This window comes from Gnatocerus cornutus, chromosome 2, assembly GCF_029298725.1.
Source record: "Gnatocerus cornutus isolate USDA-ARS CGAHR chromosome 2, icGnaCorn1.1, whole genome shotgun sequence".
Lineage (NCBI taxonomy): Eukaryota > Metazoa > Arthropoda > Insecta > Coleoptera > Tenebrionidae > Gnatocerus > Gnatocerus cornutus.
The window spans coordinates 11,564,026-11,583,257 of record NC_142234.1 but is presented as its reverse complement, the minus strand read 5'-3'; the positions used below and the strand labels follow the sequence as shown (position 1 = coordinate 11,583,257).

The 19,232-nt window shown below is 33.1% G+C and overlaps 7 protein-coding genes across 12 annotated transcripts; 1 reads left to right on the top strand and 6 right to left on the bottom strand.

Moving 5' to 3' along the window:
• Window positions 1–17: 17 nt before the first annotated feature.
• LOC148179020 (UPF0046 protein C25E10.12) lies at window positions 18–1,607 on the bottom strand. The gene is made up of 5 exons (XM_088050331.1): window positions 1,412–1,607; window positions 1,048–1,356; window positions 731–995; window positions 452–678; window positions 18–189 (listed from the first exon to the last, which is right to left on the bottom strand). The coding sequence occupies exons 2-5, from the start codon at window positions 1,322–1,324 to the stop codon at window positions 62–64; spliced, it is 897 nt and encodes a 298-aa protein (XP_087906457.1). The 5' UTR covers window positions 1,325–1,356; window positions 1,412–1,607; the 3' UTR covers window positions 18–61.
• A 79-nt stretch (window positions 1,608–1,686) lies between these two features.
• Window positions 1,687–2,426, bottom strand: Cypl (peptidyl-prolyl cis-trans isomerase-like 1 Cypl). Its single transcript, XM_088050338.1, has 2 exons — window positions 2,237–2,426; window positions 1,687–2,185 (listed from the first exon to the last, which is right to left on the bottom strand). The coding sequence occupies exons 1-2, from the start codon at window positions 2,314–2,316 to the stop codon at window positions 1,738–1,740; spliced, it is 528 nt and encodes a 175-aa protein (XP_087906464.1). The 5' UTR covers window positions 2,317–2,426; the 3' UTR covers window positions 1,687–1,737.
• A 22-nt stretch (window positions 2,427–2,448) lies between these two features.
• On the top strand, window positions 2,449–5,816 carry alpha-Man-Ib (alpha-Mannosidase class I b). 2 transcript variants are annotated; one of them, XM_088050320.1, is made up of 8 exons: window positions 2,449–2,541; window positions 2,596–2,685; window positions 2,738–3,224; window positions 3,270–3,418; window positions 3,468–3,656; window positions 3,704–3,891; window positions 4,151–4,442; window positions 4,490–5,816. In XM_088050320.1, the coding sequence occupies exons 2-8, from the start codon at window positions 2,608–2,610 to the stop codon at window positions 4,847–4,849; spliced, it is 1,743 nt and encodes a 580-aa protein (XP_087906446.1). In that variant the 5' UTR covers window positions 2,449–2,541; window positions 2,596–2,607; the 3' UTR covers window positions 4,850–5,816. The 2 variants fall into 2 exon arrangements, with proteins under 2 accessions (XP_087906446.1, XP_087906445.1); XM_088050319.1 differs by having other exon boundaries at window positions 2,459–2,551.
• A 48-nt stretch (window positions 5,817–5,864) lies between these two features.
• Window positions 5,865–11,287, bottom strand: LOC148179017 (uncharacterized). Of its 5 annotated transcripts, XM_088050335.1 has the most exons (3): window positions 11,118–11,287; window positions 10,746–10,927; window positions 5,865–6,542 (listed from the first exon to the last, which is right to left on the bottom strand). In XM_088050335.1, exon 3 carries the CDS (start codon window positions 6,533–6,535, stop codon window positions 6,065–6,067), a length of 471 nt encoding a protein of 156 aa, XP_087906461.1. In that variant the 5' UTR covers window positions 6,536–6,542; window positions 10,746–10,927; window positions 11,118–11,287; the 3' UTR covers window positions 5,865–6,064. The 5 variants fall into 5 exon arrangements, with proteins under 5 accessions (XP_087906461.1, XP_087906460.1, XP_087906462.1 ...); XM_088050334.1 differs by lacking the exon at window positions 11,118–11,287 and having other exon boundaries at window positions 10,746–11,108; XM_088050336.1 differs by lacking the exons at window positions 10,746–10,927; window positions 11,118–11,287 and adding an exon at window positions 8,733–8,834.
• Window positions 11,288–11,709: 422 nt separating this feature from the next.
• LOC148179016 (juvenile hormone epoxide hydrolase 1-like) lies at window positions 11,710–14,066 on the bottom strand. The gene is made up of 4 exons (XM_088050324.1): window positions 13,635–14,066; window positions 12,433–13,177; window positions 12,151–12,382; window positions 11,710–12,101 (listed from the first exon to the last, which is right to left on the bottom strand). Exons 1-4 carry the CDS (start codon window positions 13,809–13,811, stop codon window positions 11,885–11,887), a joined length of 1,371 nt encoding a protein of 456 aa, XP_087906450.1. The 5' UTR covers window positions 13,812–14,066; the 3' UTR covers window positions 11,710–11,884.
• A 194-nt stretch (window positions 14,067–14,260) lies between these two features.
• Window positions 14,261–16,280, bottom strand: LOC148179015 (juvenile hormone epoxide hydrolase 2-like). Its single transcript, XM_088031327.1, has 4 exons — window positions 15,953–16,280; window positions 14,973–15,717; window positions 14,694–14,925; window positions 14,261–14,641 (listed from the first exon to the last, which is right to left on the bottom strand). The coding sequence occupies exons 1-4, from the start codon at window positions 16,127–16,129 to the stop codon at window positions 14,443–14,445; spliced, it is 1,353 nt and encodes a 450-aa protein (XP_087887453.1). The 5' UTR covers window positions 16,130–16,280; the 3' UTR covers window positions 14,261–14,442.
• A 508-nt stretch (window positions 16,281–16,788) lies between these two features.
• On the bottom strand, window positions 16,789–19,152 carry LOC148179014 (juvenile hormone epoxide hydrolase 1-like). The gene is made up of 4 exons (XM_088031326.1): window positions 18,885–19,152; window positions 17,660–18,404; window positions 17,380–17,605; window positions 16,789–17,322 (listed from the first exon to the last, which is right to left on the bottom strand). Exons 1-4 carry the CDS (start codon window positions 19,059–19,061, stop codon window positions 17,112–17,114), a joined length of 1,359 nt encoding a protein of 452 aa, XP_087887452.1. The 5' UTR covers window positions 19,062–19,152; the 3' UTR covers window positions 16,789–17,111.
• Window positions 19,153–19,232: the final 80 nt, after the last annotated feature.

Here is a 19,232-nt window from a genome sequence, read left to right as displayed (position 1 = left end):
TGTTCACATAATCCACTATAATAAATAATTAAAAAAAGCCACACGCGAGCACATTCACAGCTTAGTTTTTAAAGTGTCCTTCAGGCAGGGGGACATCGAAAACTACTGGCAAGTTATTAGGTATATAGTTGATATCACATGTTGAAGCGTTGATATAAATAATTTTTCCATCCGTAAACACACCATACCCTGCAAATTTGTTTCGAGTTATATTCTTTATAAACGCAGAATATCATCCTGCAAGTATCATGAATTTGAAATTAACTGTTGATATTAGCAGAGTGTTGTAAATTACTAGCAAATTCTATAAATTCTCTTCTAATCTCCGCAAATTTCTTCAAATTCATATACGCCGATGTCAAGTTAGTCATGTAAATTTACAGAAATCTGATTCGTATTGCAATGCCGCAATGCAACTTGAAATCGACCTGTTGGTGTTTTTTACACCTACCTTCATGTATATGCCCAAAAACGTGATATTTCGGTTTAACTCTTTGTTGTACAGTAGACAACAATTCTGCACAGCCCGCCCTAACTCCGGAGCACACCAAATCTCCATACCCAAGAGGAGGTGTATGAGTTACAAGTATATCTGTATCATTAGGAATCAAATTCCACTTAGAAAGGCATTCTTCACCTCTTTGTAGATTAAATGCCCAACCACCAAATTCTGGTTGCCTGTAATTAAAATCAATAATTTCTAGTGATTATTCAATAATTTACTAGTTACCAGGGGGTACCATATATTTTTATACCATAAAGTTCAATACTAGAATCCTCTAAATATACACAGTTGGTTAAATACTGTCTGATATTTTCCGTGTTTACAGCATCACTAATATTATCTTTAGTATTCCCATAATTAGGAACTTCATCTTCTAAAGCTCCAGTATGTCTTGAGGAGACACTCTTTTTAAAAAAGTCAGAAAATTTTGTATCAAAACTTAATTCATGATTTCCACTAATTACAAGTTTATGCTTGTGTGGTAAAGTCGCTAGAAATGTCATTATTAGCTGGCTGGTATAATTTTTTATTGTAAAACTTACCTAACCACTTGTTAAACTGTAATACCTCTTCTTTTTGACCACATTTTGTAAAATCTCCTGCATGAATGTACACATCTCCATCTGGGACATCAAAACTAACATTTCTTAAAAGGGAATGTGTATCGCTCATGCACACAAATCTCACTTTATTGGAGTCAACAGGCTTGGAAGGTGTTTTAACGTTTATTTTAATTACTTTCTTGTTTTTAAATATTTCTTTCCAAGCAGCTGTTGGATTGTTTGTTAATTGGTGAACTGTAATACTGTTGTTATCCATTCTAAGTACCGTGTGCTACGTATTTGGTAGTGCTAAAAATGTTTACTTCCAAGGTTTGGATATAAATAAAAATTGAGACACATTTACCTTTAAAATGCAGCGCTGATTATGAATGAAAATAACAAAATATAGTATTTCCGCTCATTCTTGTTTGAAAGTTGTAATTAAACTGTTACAGTTTAATAAAAATCCTATGAATTTTAAATACAAAATATTGATATTTTTAGAGTTGTGCTTAACATGTGGGTGATATCTGTCAAGTTGACAGTTGACGTTTGTAAAGCTCCCCCAGTGACTTGAGCTCCCCTCCCAATGTTCTAGGATATTTCTTTTTGTTACGTTTGTAAACACATAAAATTCAATTCGCTGTCATTCAATTAATTTTTATATAAAAAATCTCGTACAAAATTACATTAGTTTTTAATAACCTTTCCTCTAATTATTTTGACTTCGTCGACAGGTCGGTCGTTTTTATCGGTTTCCACCAAACCTATCCTTTTTATAACGTTCATTCCAGACTGAATTCTTCCAAAAATTGCATGTTTTCCATCCAACCACTGCGTGGGAGCCAATGTAATAAAAAATTGAGATCCGTTGGTGTCAGGGCCGGAATTTGCCATGGAAAGTATTCCGGCCCCACTGTGTTTCAGTTCAGGATGAATCTCATCTTTGAACGTTTGTCCATAAATTGACAGCCCCCCTTTACCGGTGCCTGTAGGATCGCCTCCTTGTATCATAAAATCCCTGATTACTCTATGGAAAATTGTATTGTTGTAATAGCCTCTACGAGTCAATTCTGCAAAGTTTCTGCAGGTTTGTGGGGCGTGTTTCCAGTATAATTCAATGGTAATTTCACCCATTCTACAAGATTAAAATGATTTCGTGCACTTGCGGACGTAAGGAATGACTTACGTGGTGTCAAAGGATACACATGGCGGTTGCCACATTTTATCTGGAATTCCAGACTGATTCATTCCTTGCACGGCTAACATTTTGCTCAAATATTAAAGACAATCAAGCAATCAACAACAAATCGTTTGAAATAATGAGGTTAGAATGATTTAGTGCTTTTTGTAGTAACTTTTACGGCCGGTGTGGTGCTTCAACTGTGTTTTGACATGTGACAGCTGACGGCTCAAAATTTTTGACGTATTTTAATTTTATTCTCTTCTAATGAGTGACTGAGTTCCATACGTGTGATTCTCGTTTTGTGCGAGGTTCTCCGTTGTAAGTAAATAATTATTTTTTTTTCTAAAGTAATGTTGTGTTAGAACACTACGAAAATGGACCATGTGGCCCTTAATGTACCTGGTGGAAGTGAAAATATTCATGATAGAAGAAGAACCAAAAGTTTAAAAAGGGTAAATGAAACATCAATGAGTAACAACACCGAAATCATTTGTTTAATTCCAGCATTGGAATGAACTTTCAAAGTGTCAGAGAAATTGTATTTATACTATAGCAATAGTGTTATCTCTAACTGTGTTCTATTTAGCGTCAACAGAATCAGATAAAACACAGTTAAGTAGTATTACAGAGATTGCTAGTGATAGAAAAGAAGTTCTAAGTAACATAAGAAATGATCCTAGAGATGTTGATACAGTTTTTAATGAAATGGATCATGGAGGACAAGTTTTAGAAGAGCCTGCAGGTGTTGAGGCTGAAAATAAGAATCAAGTTTTGTTGCCCCCTAAAGTTTTAAGAAAATTCACAGGACCCACCACGCCAAGACAGGAAGCTGTTGTAAAAGCTTTCAAACATGCATGGCAAGGGTACAAGCAGTTTGCTTGGGGCCATGACCATTTAAAACCAATCACTGAAGGTTACAGTGATTGGTTTGGGCTTGGATTAACCATTGTGGATGCTATTGATACCATTTATATAATGGGTTTAACAAAAGGTAAAAAATGTATAGTTTTTTCATATTTTACGTAAGTATTTTTAGAGTATAATGAAGCAAGAGGCTGGATAGAAAAACATCTTCATTTTGATGTTAATAGAGATGTAAATTTGTTTGAAGTTACAATTAGGATATTAGGAGGCCTCCTCAGTATTTATCACCTCACTCAGGACAGGATGTTTCTAACTAAAGCTGTGAGATTCATTGACTAGTAACTGAATCAAATTGAATAATAATTTTTAGGTGGATTTAGCTGATCGTTTACTGCCAAGTTTTGACTCAGAATCAGGAATCCCTTACTCTGATATTAATTTATTCACAAGGAAAGCACACGCACCTAAATGGTCCCCAGACAGTAGTACTTCAGAAGTCACTACTATTCAGTTAGAGTTTAGAGATCTAAGTAGAATCACTGGAAATCCTAAATATGAAGTAATGTTCCTTTTTAGTTTTTTTGTTTATCCACTTTTTGCTTACAGAATGCAGTGTCAAAGGTTTCTCAACTCGTTCATAATTTGGAAAAGAAGGATGGATTAGTTCCTATTTTCATTAATGCAAATACTGGACAATTCAGATCATATGCCACTATCACATTGGGGGCGAGAGGTGATAGTTATTATGAATATCTGCTAAAGCAGTGGTTACAGACTGGAAAGAAAATTGACTAGTAAGTTGAATATTTAAAAGCTTAAGTTTTTGCTTCATTGACGTCATAGAGCTCATGAACTTTTAATATGTAATACAGGGGGCAATAATAGGAAAAATAGATTATAGATTTATCTAAATGTTAGAATAAAAAACAGGTCAGGTTTATTTTTGGATAATTAGAATATATCAAGACATTAGAGGCAATTATACAGTGTTATAAACGCTCAATAAATTGGCATCCATCAAATTAAAAAAACTTATTGACGATATATTTTTAGTTTGAAAGACGATTATGTAGCCAGCATTGGGGGTGTGGAGAAACACTTGGTCAGAAGAACAGTTCCTAACGGGTTTCTTTTTATCGGTGAGCTGCTCGTGGGTGGTAAAGATTTCAAACCAAAAATGGATCATCTCACCTGTTATTTGGCCGGAACTTTGGCTCTCGGCGTCCACAATGGTCTTCCAGAAAGTCATATGAAACTAGCAGAACAATTAATTACCACATGTTATCAAACTTACGCCCAGCAGCCCACATTTTTAGCGCCTGAAATCACTTACTTTAACATTCAAGTAATCTACACATTGAATACGACGGTTAATACATTAATTTATTTTAGGGTGAAAACTCCAATGATATTTACGTGAAAAACAATGATGCTCATAACTTGCTTCGTCCAGAATATCTAGAAAGTCTTTGGTACATGTATCAGTTCACAGGGAATAAAACCTATCAAGATTGGGGTTGGCAGATATTCCAAGGCTTTGAAAATTACACCAAAGTTAAGAATGGTTATACTTCCATTGGTAACGTGAAAAGTCCGCTGAACGTTAGACCAAAAGATATGATGGAATCATTTTTTCTCAGTGAAACGCTGAAGTATTTATATTTATTATTTAGTGATAATCCCAAATTGATAGATTTGGACATGTATGTAATCAATTCAGAAGCACATCCGCTACCTATATATAGGTCGTGATTGTCCGTTACAAGAAGTGGCTCTAGTCGAATTTTAATGAAATTCTTTTGTAAATCTTTGATAATTTTAAATATTTTTCTTACGCTCTGAACGCAATTTGTAACTCAAGTGGATCACCTTACATATCTGTCAACATTCTCCTAAGGGACTAAAATCAAAATGTTGATTTCATAATTTATTATCACTAGTACTATGTAAGCTGGAACACTTGAAACAAACTATCGCTATTTTCATTATTACTAACATTTTTAATAATTTTATTTGTATGTTAGTTGGGCCAGTATTGTAGAACCAGCAACAGATTCATCATTCCCAGATTAATTTAAGCTGAGTAAGTACTTAAATAGTGAGTAAGCATAAGTACTCGTTTAAAATTCACTCAATGATCGCTACATAAACACTTTCTTGAATCTGAGTTCACTTATCTTTCTAGCACGCAAAGACTGAAAATAAAAAACAGCGCAGATTATTGTCGTATTGAAATTACTTGTTTTTGTGTCGGGACTATTTACTTCTAAGGTGATTGTAAGTTTTAAAGTTTTAGGGAATGCTGGTAAATGATTTTACCACGGCTCTCTGAAAAGCGCTTTTTTTTAAATGTATAAATGGCTGTAAACTTTGTGTTTTATTATAGTAAATTGGTAATTGAAATTTTATGAAACGATGTAATGTGAATATTAAAAATAGTTAATTGTTGTAAATTGTGTTATTTAGTTAAATAATTAGGTGAAGAATGTTAATTTCACTGTTGAATATGAGATAGAATTCAAATTAGGATTGCACGCTTTTAGGTGTATATGTTTATTGAGATTGTTCTGCGCTTGATTGAACTCGTAAAATCATCTTTTATAAAACTTTCATCTACAAATAGCCATCTAGACAAAATTTAGGTCTATTATAACACTTATTTTTATAAGTGGGTAAATCTATTTCACTTTGTAGGAAACAATATAAATTTTACTCACCATTTGGGTTTTTATTGCATTTAAATTTGTGTCAAATAAAACACGGAAACTAGTCTAAATGAGTTCATTTAATTAAATATTTTTATTTCTACATTATATCTGCGATTTTCATGTAATGGAACGCTCACAAACAGTCCAATTATGTAGTAGGTACATTTTCGGCTGTACCTGAATTACATTTATCTTAAAAATAGAATTGAGGCACGAAACGAATACAAAATATCACAATATTAATTACCTATGCACCAAATTAAACAATGGAACATTTGCAACATTCCATGGTATAATATATGCAATTCACGATACACGTGTCGTCCTCAGCTTCTTCATCGTCAAAATCCTTCGATCTCGCGTATGGATTCGGCAATCTATCTAAACCTCCGTTTAACAAATTTTGTTCTTCTTTCTTATCACCTCTCCCAAAGTCGTCACCCTTTGGATCGTTTAATTCGAGCGTTTTGTCGGGGTCGGATCCTCTTCGTTTTTCGTTACCTCCGGGGTTAAGTGTCGGCGAACAAAAGTCGGGGTTGTCTTCGTCCTCTTTGTCTTTGTCTTTATCTTTACTTTTTTCTTTTTCTTTTTGCGGTTCAACGAGTACTGAGGCTGTTACGTAACTGCTTTGATTCTGATCTTTTGATGTGGTAGGTGCTGGTGAAGAACGGCCTTCTTTGAAATCGAATACATTTTCGTTGGTGAAAGCGTTCGGTGAATCTCCTGACATGATTGAACTGGAAGAAAACAAAGAGTTGAAAACAATGATGACTTTTTAAGTATTGTTTCTAAATCGAACTTTCACAAATTAATTAGGTTCTGTTTGTAGCAGGCCGACATAGATTTTGAATTGAGTGATGTTCTTTCTTGTCTGATTTAGTTTTGAAATTAAATTTTTATTTTTATTGTTGCATAATTTGATTAAATTAAAACAATGATTTTTCAAGACATCTGACTCATACGCAGGTTCTAGAATTATAACGTAGGCATTTTTGCACTCTGATAACAAATAGTTCATTACACTTTCTGATGAATATTCATGTCATTATAAACTGATCACCTATGAGCTGGAGGAATGCAAACACCACTGAATTTTTACGTAAAAACAACTAATGAATGGAATGCTTTGTAGAAGTTTGAAGTCATGTATATCCGCAGACAACACATGAGTAATCGTTTGCCAAGTCACTATTTACACATTTCTGAAGAAATTAGGATGATTATCAACAAATCATGTAAATTTGGCATAGATAAGTGATGTTAACTTACAATAAATAATAAATTAAATATACAATTGCAACTATTTCCACAACACACCACTCCAGAAAGCTGAACATTTTCCTCGTCCCTTTGTCAAATCATTTTGAAAACTGCCGGAGCACTACTTGCTTTTTTATCTATTAACCTTGACGTACAAAGAACTACGCATTGTTACCATTATGCAATGAAGCTGTTTTCAATTATCAATAGTAAAGCGAAGTCCATTTTATCGTTAACAAGCACTATTTGCGAGCAGATTCGATTTCATAAAAAAAACGTACGTTGATTCAACTTTTGCATATTTTGGAAAATGGGTTGTGTTATCGGCCTGATATTATCGCAAAGTTTACTGTGTTTATGACCTTACAGCTTATAATTTTAACTTTTTAGTAGTGACCTAACGACTATCGGACTATCAAATAGACATGTAAAACAACGAAGTGGTTCTAGTGAAAAATTTTTAATGTTGATAACAATACTTAAGATACAAGTCGTGAAACGTTAAATTGCCGTCATAGCACACTGAAAATTATTGCTTTTCTGCTAAAAAGTAACTGTTGTAGGAAACAATGAACTGAATGTTTTCTTAACTTAGCAATAATGTTCAGGTTCAATCTTGGACAGGTTAATGACTTCTATTGGCACTTTAAATTTAAAAATTGGCAATACATTTCAGTCCAGACAAAATAGTGATTATAACTGATTAAAATTATTAAAATTATCTCCACATTTGTGAATGGATGTTAAAAACAGGCAAGTCAAAGTCGGCGATCTCCACAATAAAACAGATTATTATTTAACAAAAATGATTCAGCCACGACGAAAAAATAATATAATAAAAACGTGATTTTATATAAATAAATTAATAAAGTCTTAATAATTAATTGTACAACCAAGTACATACCAGAAAACCAAAAATTTTCCGCATGATTACATTTTATCGAGTTGTTTCGTAAGGAAAATGATTACCTATAAATGATCTTACCTAAATATTTAAGGTGTATGTGTATGGAATTGTTTTACGCACTTTTTACTCTTCTGTGGAGAGCAGTAATAAACTCTCAATCAAATTCTGCTCAATCCCATGAGCGCAAGTTTACTCTATAGATAAGTATAGACACAAGATAAGTATATCATCAAAACAGACAACAAAAGCTGAATTTCATGAAGAAATAAACTGAAATTAAAAAGTTATAATTCTGTTTAATGTTTATTTCGGCTCTAAAGCCGATACTAATATCAATCGAATTTCAGAAAGTTCAAAAAGAGTAATAATAATGTCCAATCTACAATTAATTTCATTATTAAAGTAGAAGTGACTTAAGTGTTCGATTACATTACGAATTTTTAGTACATAATAATAGCCGAATATCATTGTTTATGACCCATAAACTGAGTTTATTTCTTTTGCTAATTGGTTAATTTAGGTCGAGAAAATTGTATTAGCATTAAACGGTCCACGAACTAAATTTCAACCGATTGATTCTCGTTGACAAAGTCGTGACAGCTCTAATATGCACATTTATTACTAAAATAAATCAGCACTTAACTACTGAAATTAAACAACATACCAGACAAACGTCGGTAAATAAGGACTGTCAATTAATTTGGTTCTTTTTAAACAAAACATTTTGTTGGAATTAAAAAAAAATAAAAAACTGACTTACAATTTTGACTGATTGACGACCAATTAACAGGTATCACTATTTTAATTTCTGTGTGATAGCAGTCACAAGATTACTGCTTATTTCCAATTGAATATTTCAAGAAAATTTGTTGCACCACTCTTCACACTTGACACAATAATTATTGCTTGACAATAAAAACTTCCTGCACTCGAGCATAACCAATATGACACTGAACTGATTGGTTTAAACATTTCGTTTGTTACTTAGAAATCTGTGCCGTCCTTGCGATTTTTAACGTAATTTTCAGGTGCACATGTCTGGATTTCCAAAGCGTCGAAAAACGTGGTGTCAATGTCTTTTTTTTTAGTATAACTGTGACCGCAACGACAGAAACGTTGGTAATGCAAGTTATGTACCTGCCGATAATCATGTTAAAAACATGTAGGTACACAATATCTAATTTTACGCCGACTTCACAGAAATAATGTGCTAATAAAAAGTTACAATACACTTTGTAGCCCACAAAGAAGTTATTGTTGACTCCAAAAAATGAAAGGGTTTTTACCTTTTATTCGAACGAGTCAAGATGTATTGTTCACTGCTAAGAAATGAGATATAAATATGCATTTGGAAGCATGATGATAAGTGATAACGCAAGTAATTATTTTATAACGTGTCTGTAATACAGTGACAATATTTGTGTTAAGATACCACTGATGTCACGTCTTCATAAGACTGAAATAATATTTAAATTTAGTCGTTAGAAAATGAGAGCAGTTAATTTATAATAAAAGGTTGAGGTTTTGCTAATCTTCTAAATCGCACTAGATTAGCTCTACTCAAAAAATACCAAGAATGAGAACATCTTTGGAGAACTGTATCGCACCACAAAATATTTAATAAACAAAAACCGATAAATTTTTACATTTCCTCAATATGTATTTTATGTCTGTGGCTTTTTATAATGCATTTGAAACAGTTCGACATTTGTGTTCCAGGACAAAGGTTACAATTAAAAAGGATATTTAATTTTTAAAAATTCTGTCGAAAATAAAGATAATGATAATGATAATAATCAACAGATATGATTGTAAAAGCAAAACTAATTTAAGAAAATCGTCGAGAAATGTATAAAATCGAAGGAATCCAAAATACACATCTTCAAAAAAATGCATTTAAGGATTTATATATCAAAAAGCAGAGCAGGAAATGCAAAGAAAGTCATTGTGATTATAAAATATCAAATTTTAGTTTGGTTTTACGACTGCCATTTTTACATGCTAGTTTGTAGATAGGTATGTTCTAATAAAAATTACTCAAGATTTTTCTCAATTTATAATTAAATCAGTGATGTTTTGTCATAATATTACAGTACAAATACCTTGCAAGTTCATGTTAACTGCCATGTTAATGTTAAAAGTAAATGAAGTTTCTTTGTAGTTTTTATGTAAATGCGACTAAATGCTCATTAAAAAATTAATTAATCTTACTATTCCTACCTTGTGAGTTAGAAAAAATAAAATGGTCATAGTTGTTTTTCAAGATAACTTTTATATTCCCATTTGATTTTATCGTTAACACGGTTTCAAGGACAAACATTTTGTGTGTGGGACGAATTTAGCGAAAATCAATGTATTTTACTTTTTATTTTATTTTACTTTGACTGTTATTTTATTCTTGTAATGTAGCTATATTTACCTAAAAGGTAAATTTTCTGAAAATACAACTAACATAACATAAATTTAGTATCCGAACCGAATTTCTTTTCATTTAATTTCACTTTTGAAGTTAATTACGTTTAACGAATTTTTTTCACCTAGTCGGAAATTGTAGTAAATGCATGTGCAGTAGTAAGTACATCTGCAGCGAAGGTTACATGCATAAATTACCAATTGACAAATGTTTATTAATGGCTATTTAAACTTGATCAAGCCTAAACTACTTGAAATGTGTTTACATTGTGCACATGTTATTACAAAAACATATTTAACTTAGCGATCACTACTTATAAGTTGCTAAAATTACAAAATTACCACATTGATATTCACTTACCGTGTAGGTGAATCAGAATCAACGTGTGACACGTAATATTTGTTCTTCTTCCTCTTGTGTGATCTCGGAATCCATAAGACCCGAAGGCCACGGGAATTCTTATTTCTTCCAGCCACTTTTATTTCTTTGATATTAACAGGTGGTAAGAATCATCATGGATGCCTCTCACTTCTCGACCAACACTGCAATTTCAGACTGAGTGACGTAGACGTAATTTGTAATTTAAAACCGCGTTAAATGGATAAAAAGGCTACTGTCGGCTCTATTACGTAATAAATACTGGATCTGAGATCGTGTAACATTCAACATTTTACAACATGAAAATACGAAGTGACGAATTTTTGATTTATTCTTTATATCTAAGACTTTTACCTGTACATACCTGGAGTAGGTATGGGTAAAGGTGTACCAACGGTCTGGGTCTGGCTTGGTTGACTTTGATCAAAACAAAGAAAATGGTCACAGCCGGATGTCGATTCAGCAACCAGCAAACCACGTTTCTGTTGTGAAAGATTTAATCTGTGGATTGTTTAATTATTCGTCGAGTGTGTCAGTTAGATCTGTAATTATTTGGATAAATGTGGTGCCGTTCTTTATGTTCTTTACAACTGGCAAGTCATTTTTTAATCAGAACCGGAAACCGCAGTTTTACCTTTTAAATGAGTAATCTGCTTTGCTAAAATTCTCCATTTTTGTGTTATCTAATACAATTTTCGTACTAATAACATATTACGTTATGGTACAGTTGTTATTTTAATTTCTAAATATCAAGATTCCAATTTATCGAATTACAGATATCGTTTATGTATTTATTTTGCACAAGCCGTAAAATATTGTTTCAAAATATTTTGTAGGATTGTACACAAATCTTCAGCGAAGTCGTATATTTTTAACGAATTTTTTGTTCGTTTTTATAAAACGATCACTTACTTAACCTAATGTGCGATGGGTAATAAAAAATAAATACTGTTTGTAAATTTATTTAGTAAAAGTGGAAAACTATTATTTCTCAAAATCAAAAAACAACTTAGGTGAACAACAATTGAAAATTAACAGAAAATTTTAGTGTCGCATCAAAGCAACGGTTTAACAACTTTTCAACATCAACAAAAACACTCAGTCTTATGCAAATTAAACTATCACTTCTTGTTAGCCTGCGGTGGGTTCTCCATTTTAGAAATAGCGAGCCATATATCTTTGGCAAGAGTATCTGGAACTTCAAACGCTGCGAAATGTCCCCCGTCGTACTCATTCACTTGAACCAATTTCGTGTATCTGTCTTCAAACAATGATCGCGTTTGATAAATAATTTCGTGATCAAAAAGAACACAAGCGGATGGAACAGTGACAGGAGGGCTGTAAAATAACATTGTATTTATTGTGTACAAACGAAAATTGAACTTACTTGTCGTCGAATACGTTTTGCTCTGAGTTTATTGATTCAGCGTAAATTCTCATCGAAGTTGTAATTGAATTTGTTACCCAATAAAGCATCACGTTGTCCAACAGTTTATCGTAAGTGTATTTCAAAAGTAATCCGCCGTCCTCACGATTCTTCCACTCTAGGTTCGTCCAAGTAGTGAATTTTTCTAAGATGTAAGCGGCTAATCCGACTGGAGAATCGTTGAGACCAACACCTGTGGGAATATTAAGATATATTGTATAAAATTGGTAAAAAGCGGCTTACCAACTGTATCCGGCTTCGTTGCTTGAATATGCATGTATCCAAACTCTAAGAGATTTGTTGAAATAAAATTCCCAAGAGGGTAAAGCTTGTGTTTATGTTTTTCATCAACGACCAGACTTGGATATATGCTACCTACTAATAATTTAAGTTTGGATAAGAGACTGTTTGATATACACATATTCGTATGAATTCCTTTAACATGTTCAGGGTAAAAAATTCCCATTGTTAGTGTAATAGCTGAACCCCAATCGCCTCCTTGAACGTAATATCGATCAAAACCTAATCTTTTCATCAAATTCTTAAACAAAACAGCAACTCCGTTCACTCCTAGACCCGGCCTTACAGCTGCTTGAGAAAATCCATATCCAGGTAACGATGGCGCTATTACTTCAAACACAAAGTCTTTACCGCTCTGGACTGTTGTTAAAAGAGGGATGATTTCATAAAATTCCCGCACTGAACCTGGCCAACCATGTAAGAGAAGAAGAGGTAAGACTTTGACCCCAGCTGGTACATTTTTCGGTTTAGCGTGTATGTAATGGATATCAAGACCTTGTATTTTTGTTTTGAATTGAGGAAATTGATTGAGGAACTTTTCGCGTTCACGCCAATCGTACTTTTTCAACCAGTGGTCTACAATGTTTTTTAATAGTCGAGAGTTTATGCCGTAATTTTGTTGCACTCCTTCGAGAGGTGGTGCGAAGTCTCGAGCTGTTTGTAGGCGGTGCTTTAGATCATCTAGAACCTGAAAAAAACGAAGGAGTTAAAAACGTTCAAAATGGATTTTATTAACTCATGATGACTGTACAAGCAATGACTTTGCAAAAATCCCTATCATTATTAATTAAATAGGTAATAAATATATTCCGAATAGGCACCGGTTTTCAGCAATAAATTTGCCGTTTATTAATTGAATTTGCGTATTTTATCGCATTGCAACTTTTTGCTTGTTTGTATCTTTGGCCTTATACTTGGTACGAGTATATCGTTAAAGTCTGCAATTTTAATTAACTGCAATTAAAGATATTTACTTGTTATTATTTGATATGTGTAATCTAATAAATAATTAATCAAATCAAAAAAGTTTCTCTTTGGAAACACAATTTTTTTAACGACCTTGACTATTGATCCCAACACCTCGTATCTGTCTACCTTGATATGATACAACCATGAATGTGTACAACAAAAGTGTAAATATTTACCTGGTCCGGAACATTAATTTTGAACGGAACGACAGCAGAGTCTTCTTTAGTTGGATTACCAGGACCCCACCATGTTTCCTGAGGAATTTTTACCTCTGGTTTCTGGTTTAATTTGTAAATTACATTGCCCACTGCTAGTGCTAGTAATAGAACAAGAAACTTTAAGAAACCATTCATCTTGTTATAGCGATCGCGGTTCTTGCTGACCGAGTTGCTTCTGATACGTGTTATCTTAAAAACGTGCACGGTTTGATTAGTTAGTAGTTCTGCGGTGTACTGGTGAATATTTATCGCTAAGTACAGACTGGCTGCCTTGACTGACAACGAACAGTAGGGCAACGATTGCGTTGAAAACCACGAGGAAATAAAAGTTTCGGTCCCAATCGAATTCGGTGGTAAATTCAGGGTCTTGGCAACACACGCAACACACAAAACGCCACAAAGATTAATATGTACGAGGGCAGACTATAAAGTTTAGAGATTGACGACGGAAAATAGAAATCTGACTGAAAACATGTTTTATGAGTCATAAAGGGTTACTTTCGTATCCGGAAATGTCTTTTTATAGTATCTTAAAGTGTCTTCGTTCCAAGTCGGTCTTAAAATAATGAGAAATAAAAACCAGATTCGTAAAATTAGATTAAATAATACAGAAACTAAACCTTATTTATTTACAAACTGTGCAATTGATTTGGAAACCTTAACTATAAAAGGTAGTTGGTAGATAATTTGTTAAAAAAAAAGGTGTTACTTTATTAACAAATTTGATTTTCTTCTTTTCTAACGTTAGGTGTACATGACGCCAGTCTTAGGGACTCTCTATCTTAGAAATCGCAAGCCATATATCTTTAGCAAGAGTTTCTGGAACTTCAAAAGCTGCAAAATGCCCTCCATCATACTCATTCACTTGGACTAACTTGGTAAAGCTGTCTTTAAAGAATGATTGAGGTTGATAAATAAGTTCCTGATCAAATATTGTACAGGCTGAAGGAACCGTTACAGGGGGTCTACGAAAATAACGCTTTAAAAAATTGTATAGAGAATTATTATTAATTTTACCTCTCTTGTAATATGTTTTGCTTAGAATTCATTGTCTCAGCGTAAAGTCTCATTGAAGTGGTTATTGAGTTAGTGATCCAATAAATCATTACGTTGTCCAAAAGTTTATCGTACGTGAACTTTACAAGTAAACCTCCATCTTCTCTATTTTTCCACTCTTTATTTGTCCAAGTGATGAATTTTTCAATGATGTATGCAGCTAATCCGACTGGAGAATCGTTAAGGCCAACAGCTGAAAAATTAAAAAGTTACAAATTGTATTTCTAGGAAATTTCTTACCAACTGTGTCTGGTTTAGTGGCTTGAATGTGTGCGTATCCAGATTCCAACAAATTGTATGAGAAAAAATTACTGAGAGGATATAACTTATGCTTGTACTGCTCCTCCACAACCAAACTTGGCCATAGGCTGCCCAATAATAATTTAAGATTGGCCAAATGACTATTAGACATACATATATTCAAATGAAGGCCTTTAACATGACTTGGGAAAAAAATTGACATGAAAGTCCCGATAACCGAACCCCAGTCTCCCCCCTGAACGTAGTATTGATCAAAACTTAGTCTTTTCATCAAATTCTTAAACAAAACAGCAACTTCCTTCGCTCCCAGTCCTGGCCTGACTGCACCTTGAGAAAATCCATATCCAGGGAGTGATGGTGCTATTACTTCAAACACAAAGTCTTTGCCACTTTGGACTGTTGTTAAAAGAGGGATGATTTCATAAAATTCCCGTACTGAACCTGGCCAACCATGTAAGAGAAGAAGAGGCAAGACTTTGACCCCAGCTGGCACATTTTTCGGTTTAGCGTGGAGGTAATGGATATGAAGACCTTGTATTTTTGTTTTGAATTGAGGAAATTGATTAAGGAACTTTTCGCGTTCACGCCAGTCGTACTTTTTCAACCAGTGATCTACAATGTTTTTTAATAGTCGAGAGTTTATGCCGTAATTTTGTTGCACTCCTTCAAGAGGTGGTACGAAGTCTCGAGCTGTTTGTAGGCGATGCTTTAGATCTTGTAGAACCTGAGAGAAAAAAACAGAAAATTTCACCAATGGTCTATTAAGATTGTCATTTTACTATGTTTTAAAAATGTTACTTATAATTCATCAATAAACATGCCAAAACTATTAGTTTCACTTTATTTTATAAAAGTTCACTGTTTTTTGCAAACTTACTATTCAAAAATTCACGATTTTTTTTTTAAATGGCCTTTATCAAATGCAGGTTCTAATGTGTGTAAAACATTTAAAATTTTACCTTATCTGAGACCTTGATTTTAAAAGAAACTATACTAGTGTCTTCTTTAGATGGATTTTCTGGACCCCACCAACTTTCTGATGGTACCTCAACTGGAGGAAACTGATATAGTTTATAAATCACATTGCCGACGACTATTGTTAGAATAAAAAGAAGAATTTTTATTAGATTGTTCATTTTGTTGATGTTGATTAGGTAAGCACCGTTGTACTGAACATTGGACAGCTGATTTTCCAGTTCAGCTCTACAAAGTTACACAAGTGGGAGAAGAAAAATATAGTAAGGTTTCTAGTATAGACAAATTTATGCTGATGTAACGTTGACATGCAATTGATGAAAAATTCGATAATCATGTTCAAGAGCATGACAGTGCGAAATTTATTTGTCAAGATATACAGAATGTCCCAGAACTCGCGAATGATGAACCAGAAATTTTATCTTGCATTCGTAGAATGGATTTGCGAAAACTTATTAAGTGTTAAATTAGAGCAATTTAAAGTCACAAAACTTTCTTTTTGAAACAAAAACTAAATGTATATTTCAATGCTAATTCTAAATTCACTTGTAGAATGCCAGACAGCATCTGGTGGCCAACGGGCGAGTTCTGAGACACGCTGATACATATTAAATACACCATATTATGTTTGGATTCAGTGTTGAATTGTAAAGTAATTTCAAATAATTCTTTTAATTAAGGTCAAAAATTGATTGATAAATAATAATACTCCTAAATAACAATAAAAGTTTGAGATAATAATCGAAGGTTCCAAAATATGTATTTATATTTAATGATTAAAAAATGGTGGAGGCGCCAGGTTAATTAATATTTCAAGATATTTTCTTAATTCTTTTATTAAGGCTTTATGCTATTAACACCAAGCATTAAATAAGGTAATTAGTGGTATTTATCTTTCTGTGTCAATTAATTCTTAATTTTAATCGCACAGTTTAATTACGTATAATCATTTTGGCCACCAGAATACAATGAAATTTCATTTCTTAAAAATCTGTACTTCTGATATTCGTTATCAAAATTTTGTGTCCATAACGAAACTGCTTTATCATTGTGAGACATCGAAATATAGATACCACGCAAGTTGTGTTCATTATTAATTATATTTTATGTAACCTCTAATTGAGAAACAATGATGTAGAAAAACTATTTTGAAGATTGAAAATTCTTCATTTTTAAAACGGCCATCCAAATGTCATGAGCAAGTGTTTTAGGAACTTCGAAGGCAGCAAAATGTCCACCGTCGTACTCATTGACTTGCAATAATTTTGAAAATTTGTCCTGGAATAATGATTTAGGTTGATAAACTACTTCATTATCAAAAACGGCACAAGCTGACGGCACTGTTATAGAACCACTAAAATAAAATAGCGTTATACATTACAACAGATGATAATAATAACTGGTTATTTACATGTCTTCGAACCCTTCACTGTTGAGTGACTCAGCGTAAAGTCTCATGGAAGTCGTTATTGAATTTGTTACCCAATAAATCATTATGTTATCCAAGAGGTTGTCGTAATTATATTTTAGGAGTAAACCACCATCCTCCCGGTTTTTCCACTCTGGATTTGTCCACGTGGTAAATTTCTCTAATAGGTACGCTGCTAACCCCACAGGAGAATCGTTAAGAGCTACACCTGAGAAAACGAGCAGTTAGTTGCATTTGGTTAAAGTAGTGGTAAACTACACACCCAATGTGTCTGGTTTAGTAGCTTGAATATGCATGTAACCAAATTCTAGTAAAATTTTCGAAAAGAAGTTACTGAGAGGGTAAATTTTATGTTGATGTTTCTCATCAACAACTAAACTTGGCCACACAGCACCCACCAAAAGCTTCAGTCGGGATAAAAGACCATTATCTATGCACATGTTCATATGAATTCCTTTAATTTGTTCTGGAAAATAGACAGCCATTGCAGAGCCGATACCTGCGCCCCAGTCGCCACCTTGTATATAATATTTTTCAAAATTCAATCGCTTCATTAAATTGTTAAACAGGACGGCTACTTTAGTAATTCCCAATCCAGGTTTAGCAGCAGAATCGGAAAATCCATATCCAGGCAACGATGGAGCTATTACTTCAAACACAAAATCTTTGTCTGCTTGAACAGTTGTTAGTAAAGGAATAATTTCGTAGAATTCTTTTATTGAACCAGGCCAACCATGTAAAAGAAGTAGTGGTAGAATTTTAACTCCAGATGGAACATTTTTGGGTTTAACATGCAGATAATGAATGTTGAGACCTTGAATTTTCGTTTTAAATTGAGGAAATTGGTTGAGTAATTTTTCACGTTCTCGCCAGTCGTACTTTCTTAACCAGTGATGAACAATTTTTTTTAAAAAGTTGGTATTTATACCATAATTGTGAAACACGCCTTCTAGAGGAGGGTTCAATTCTCTGGCGTTCTGTAATCTGTGTTTTAGATCTTCTAAAACCTAAAAAAATATTTGAAAATAGTTTGTTTGTATTATCTGCTTGATTTGTTAGAAAAAGTCACGTTACCATTATTTCAATTATGCGTTATTTTGATTCTATCTATTAATTATTTATTTAGGGTTTATTTAAAATTGTTAAAAAAATAATCAAATCTGTGTTGTGCTTATTTGTTAACATACTTTCTCAATTCTATGCGGTGCCTAAAAGTAAGGAAATTTTTAAGTTTCTAATAATAATACATTTTATGGTGATTTCTTTTTTTTTATGTTGCCACTTGCCTTGTTCCAGAAATAACGTTTTTATAAACACTATTAAATCTTGTTTAAAATAATTATCTATTCCAGTTTAATAAATTGACTCTAATTTTATCATCGCAATCTTTTTAATACATCGCAACCTTGACTTGCAATTGACATACAATAACTGGTAAGAACGACTTAAATCGTTTCAAAGTATGTAATACATAATAGTTAGTTTACCTGATCTGAAACATTAATTTGAAAGGGCACAATGCTTGTATTTTCTTCGGACGGTTGCTCAGGTCCCCACCATATTTCTTTGGGCACTGTTACTTGAGGACGTACTTTAAATTTGTAAATAACATTCCCCACTACTAATGCAATTATTAAAATAACAAACTTTAAAAAGCTATGCATTTCGGTTTGTTATTGTTATCGTAGCTTAACGAAAGAGTATTTCGAGAACGACTGACTGACTGACTCGTTAGTCATTGGGTGTCAGCTTAGGGCCTCTTATTTTTAGATTAGATAAATAAATTTATTCTGTGATTGTTGCTAGTTTTATCTACCGGCAAATATAGCAAATAT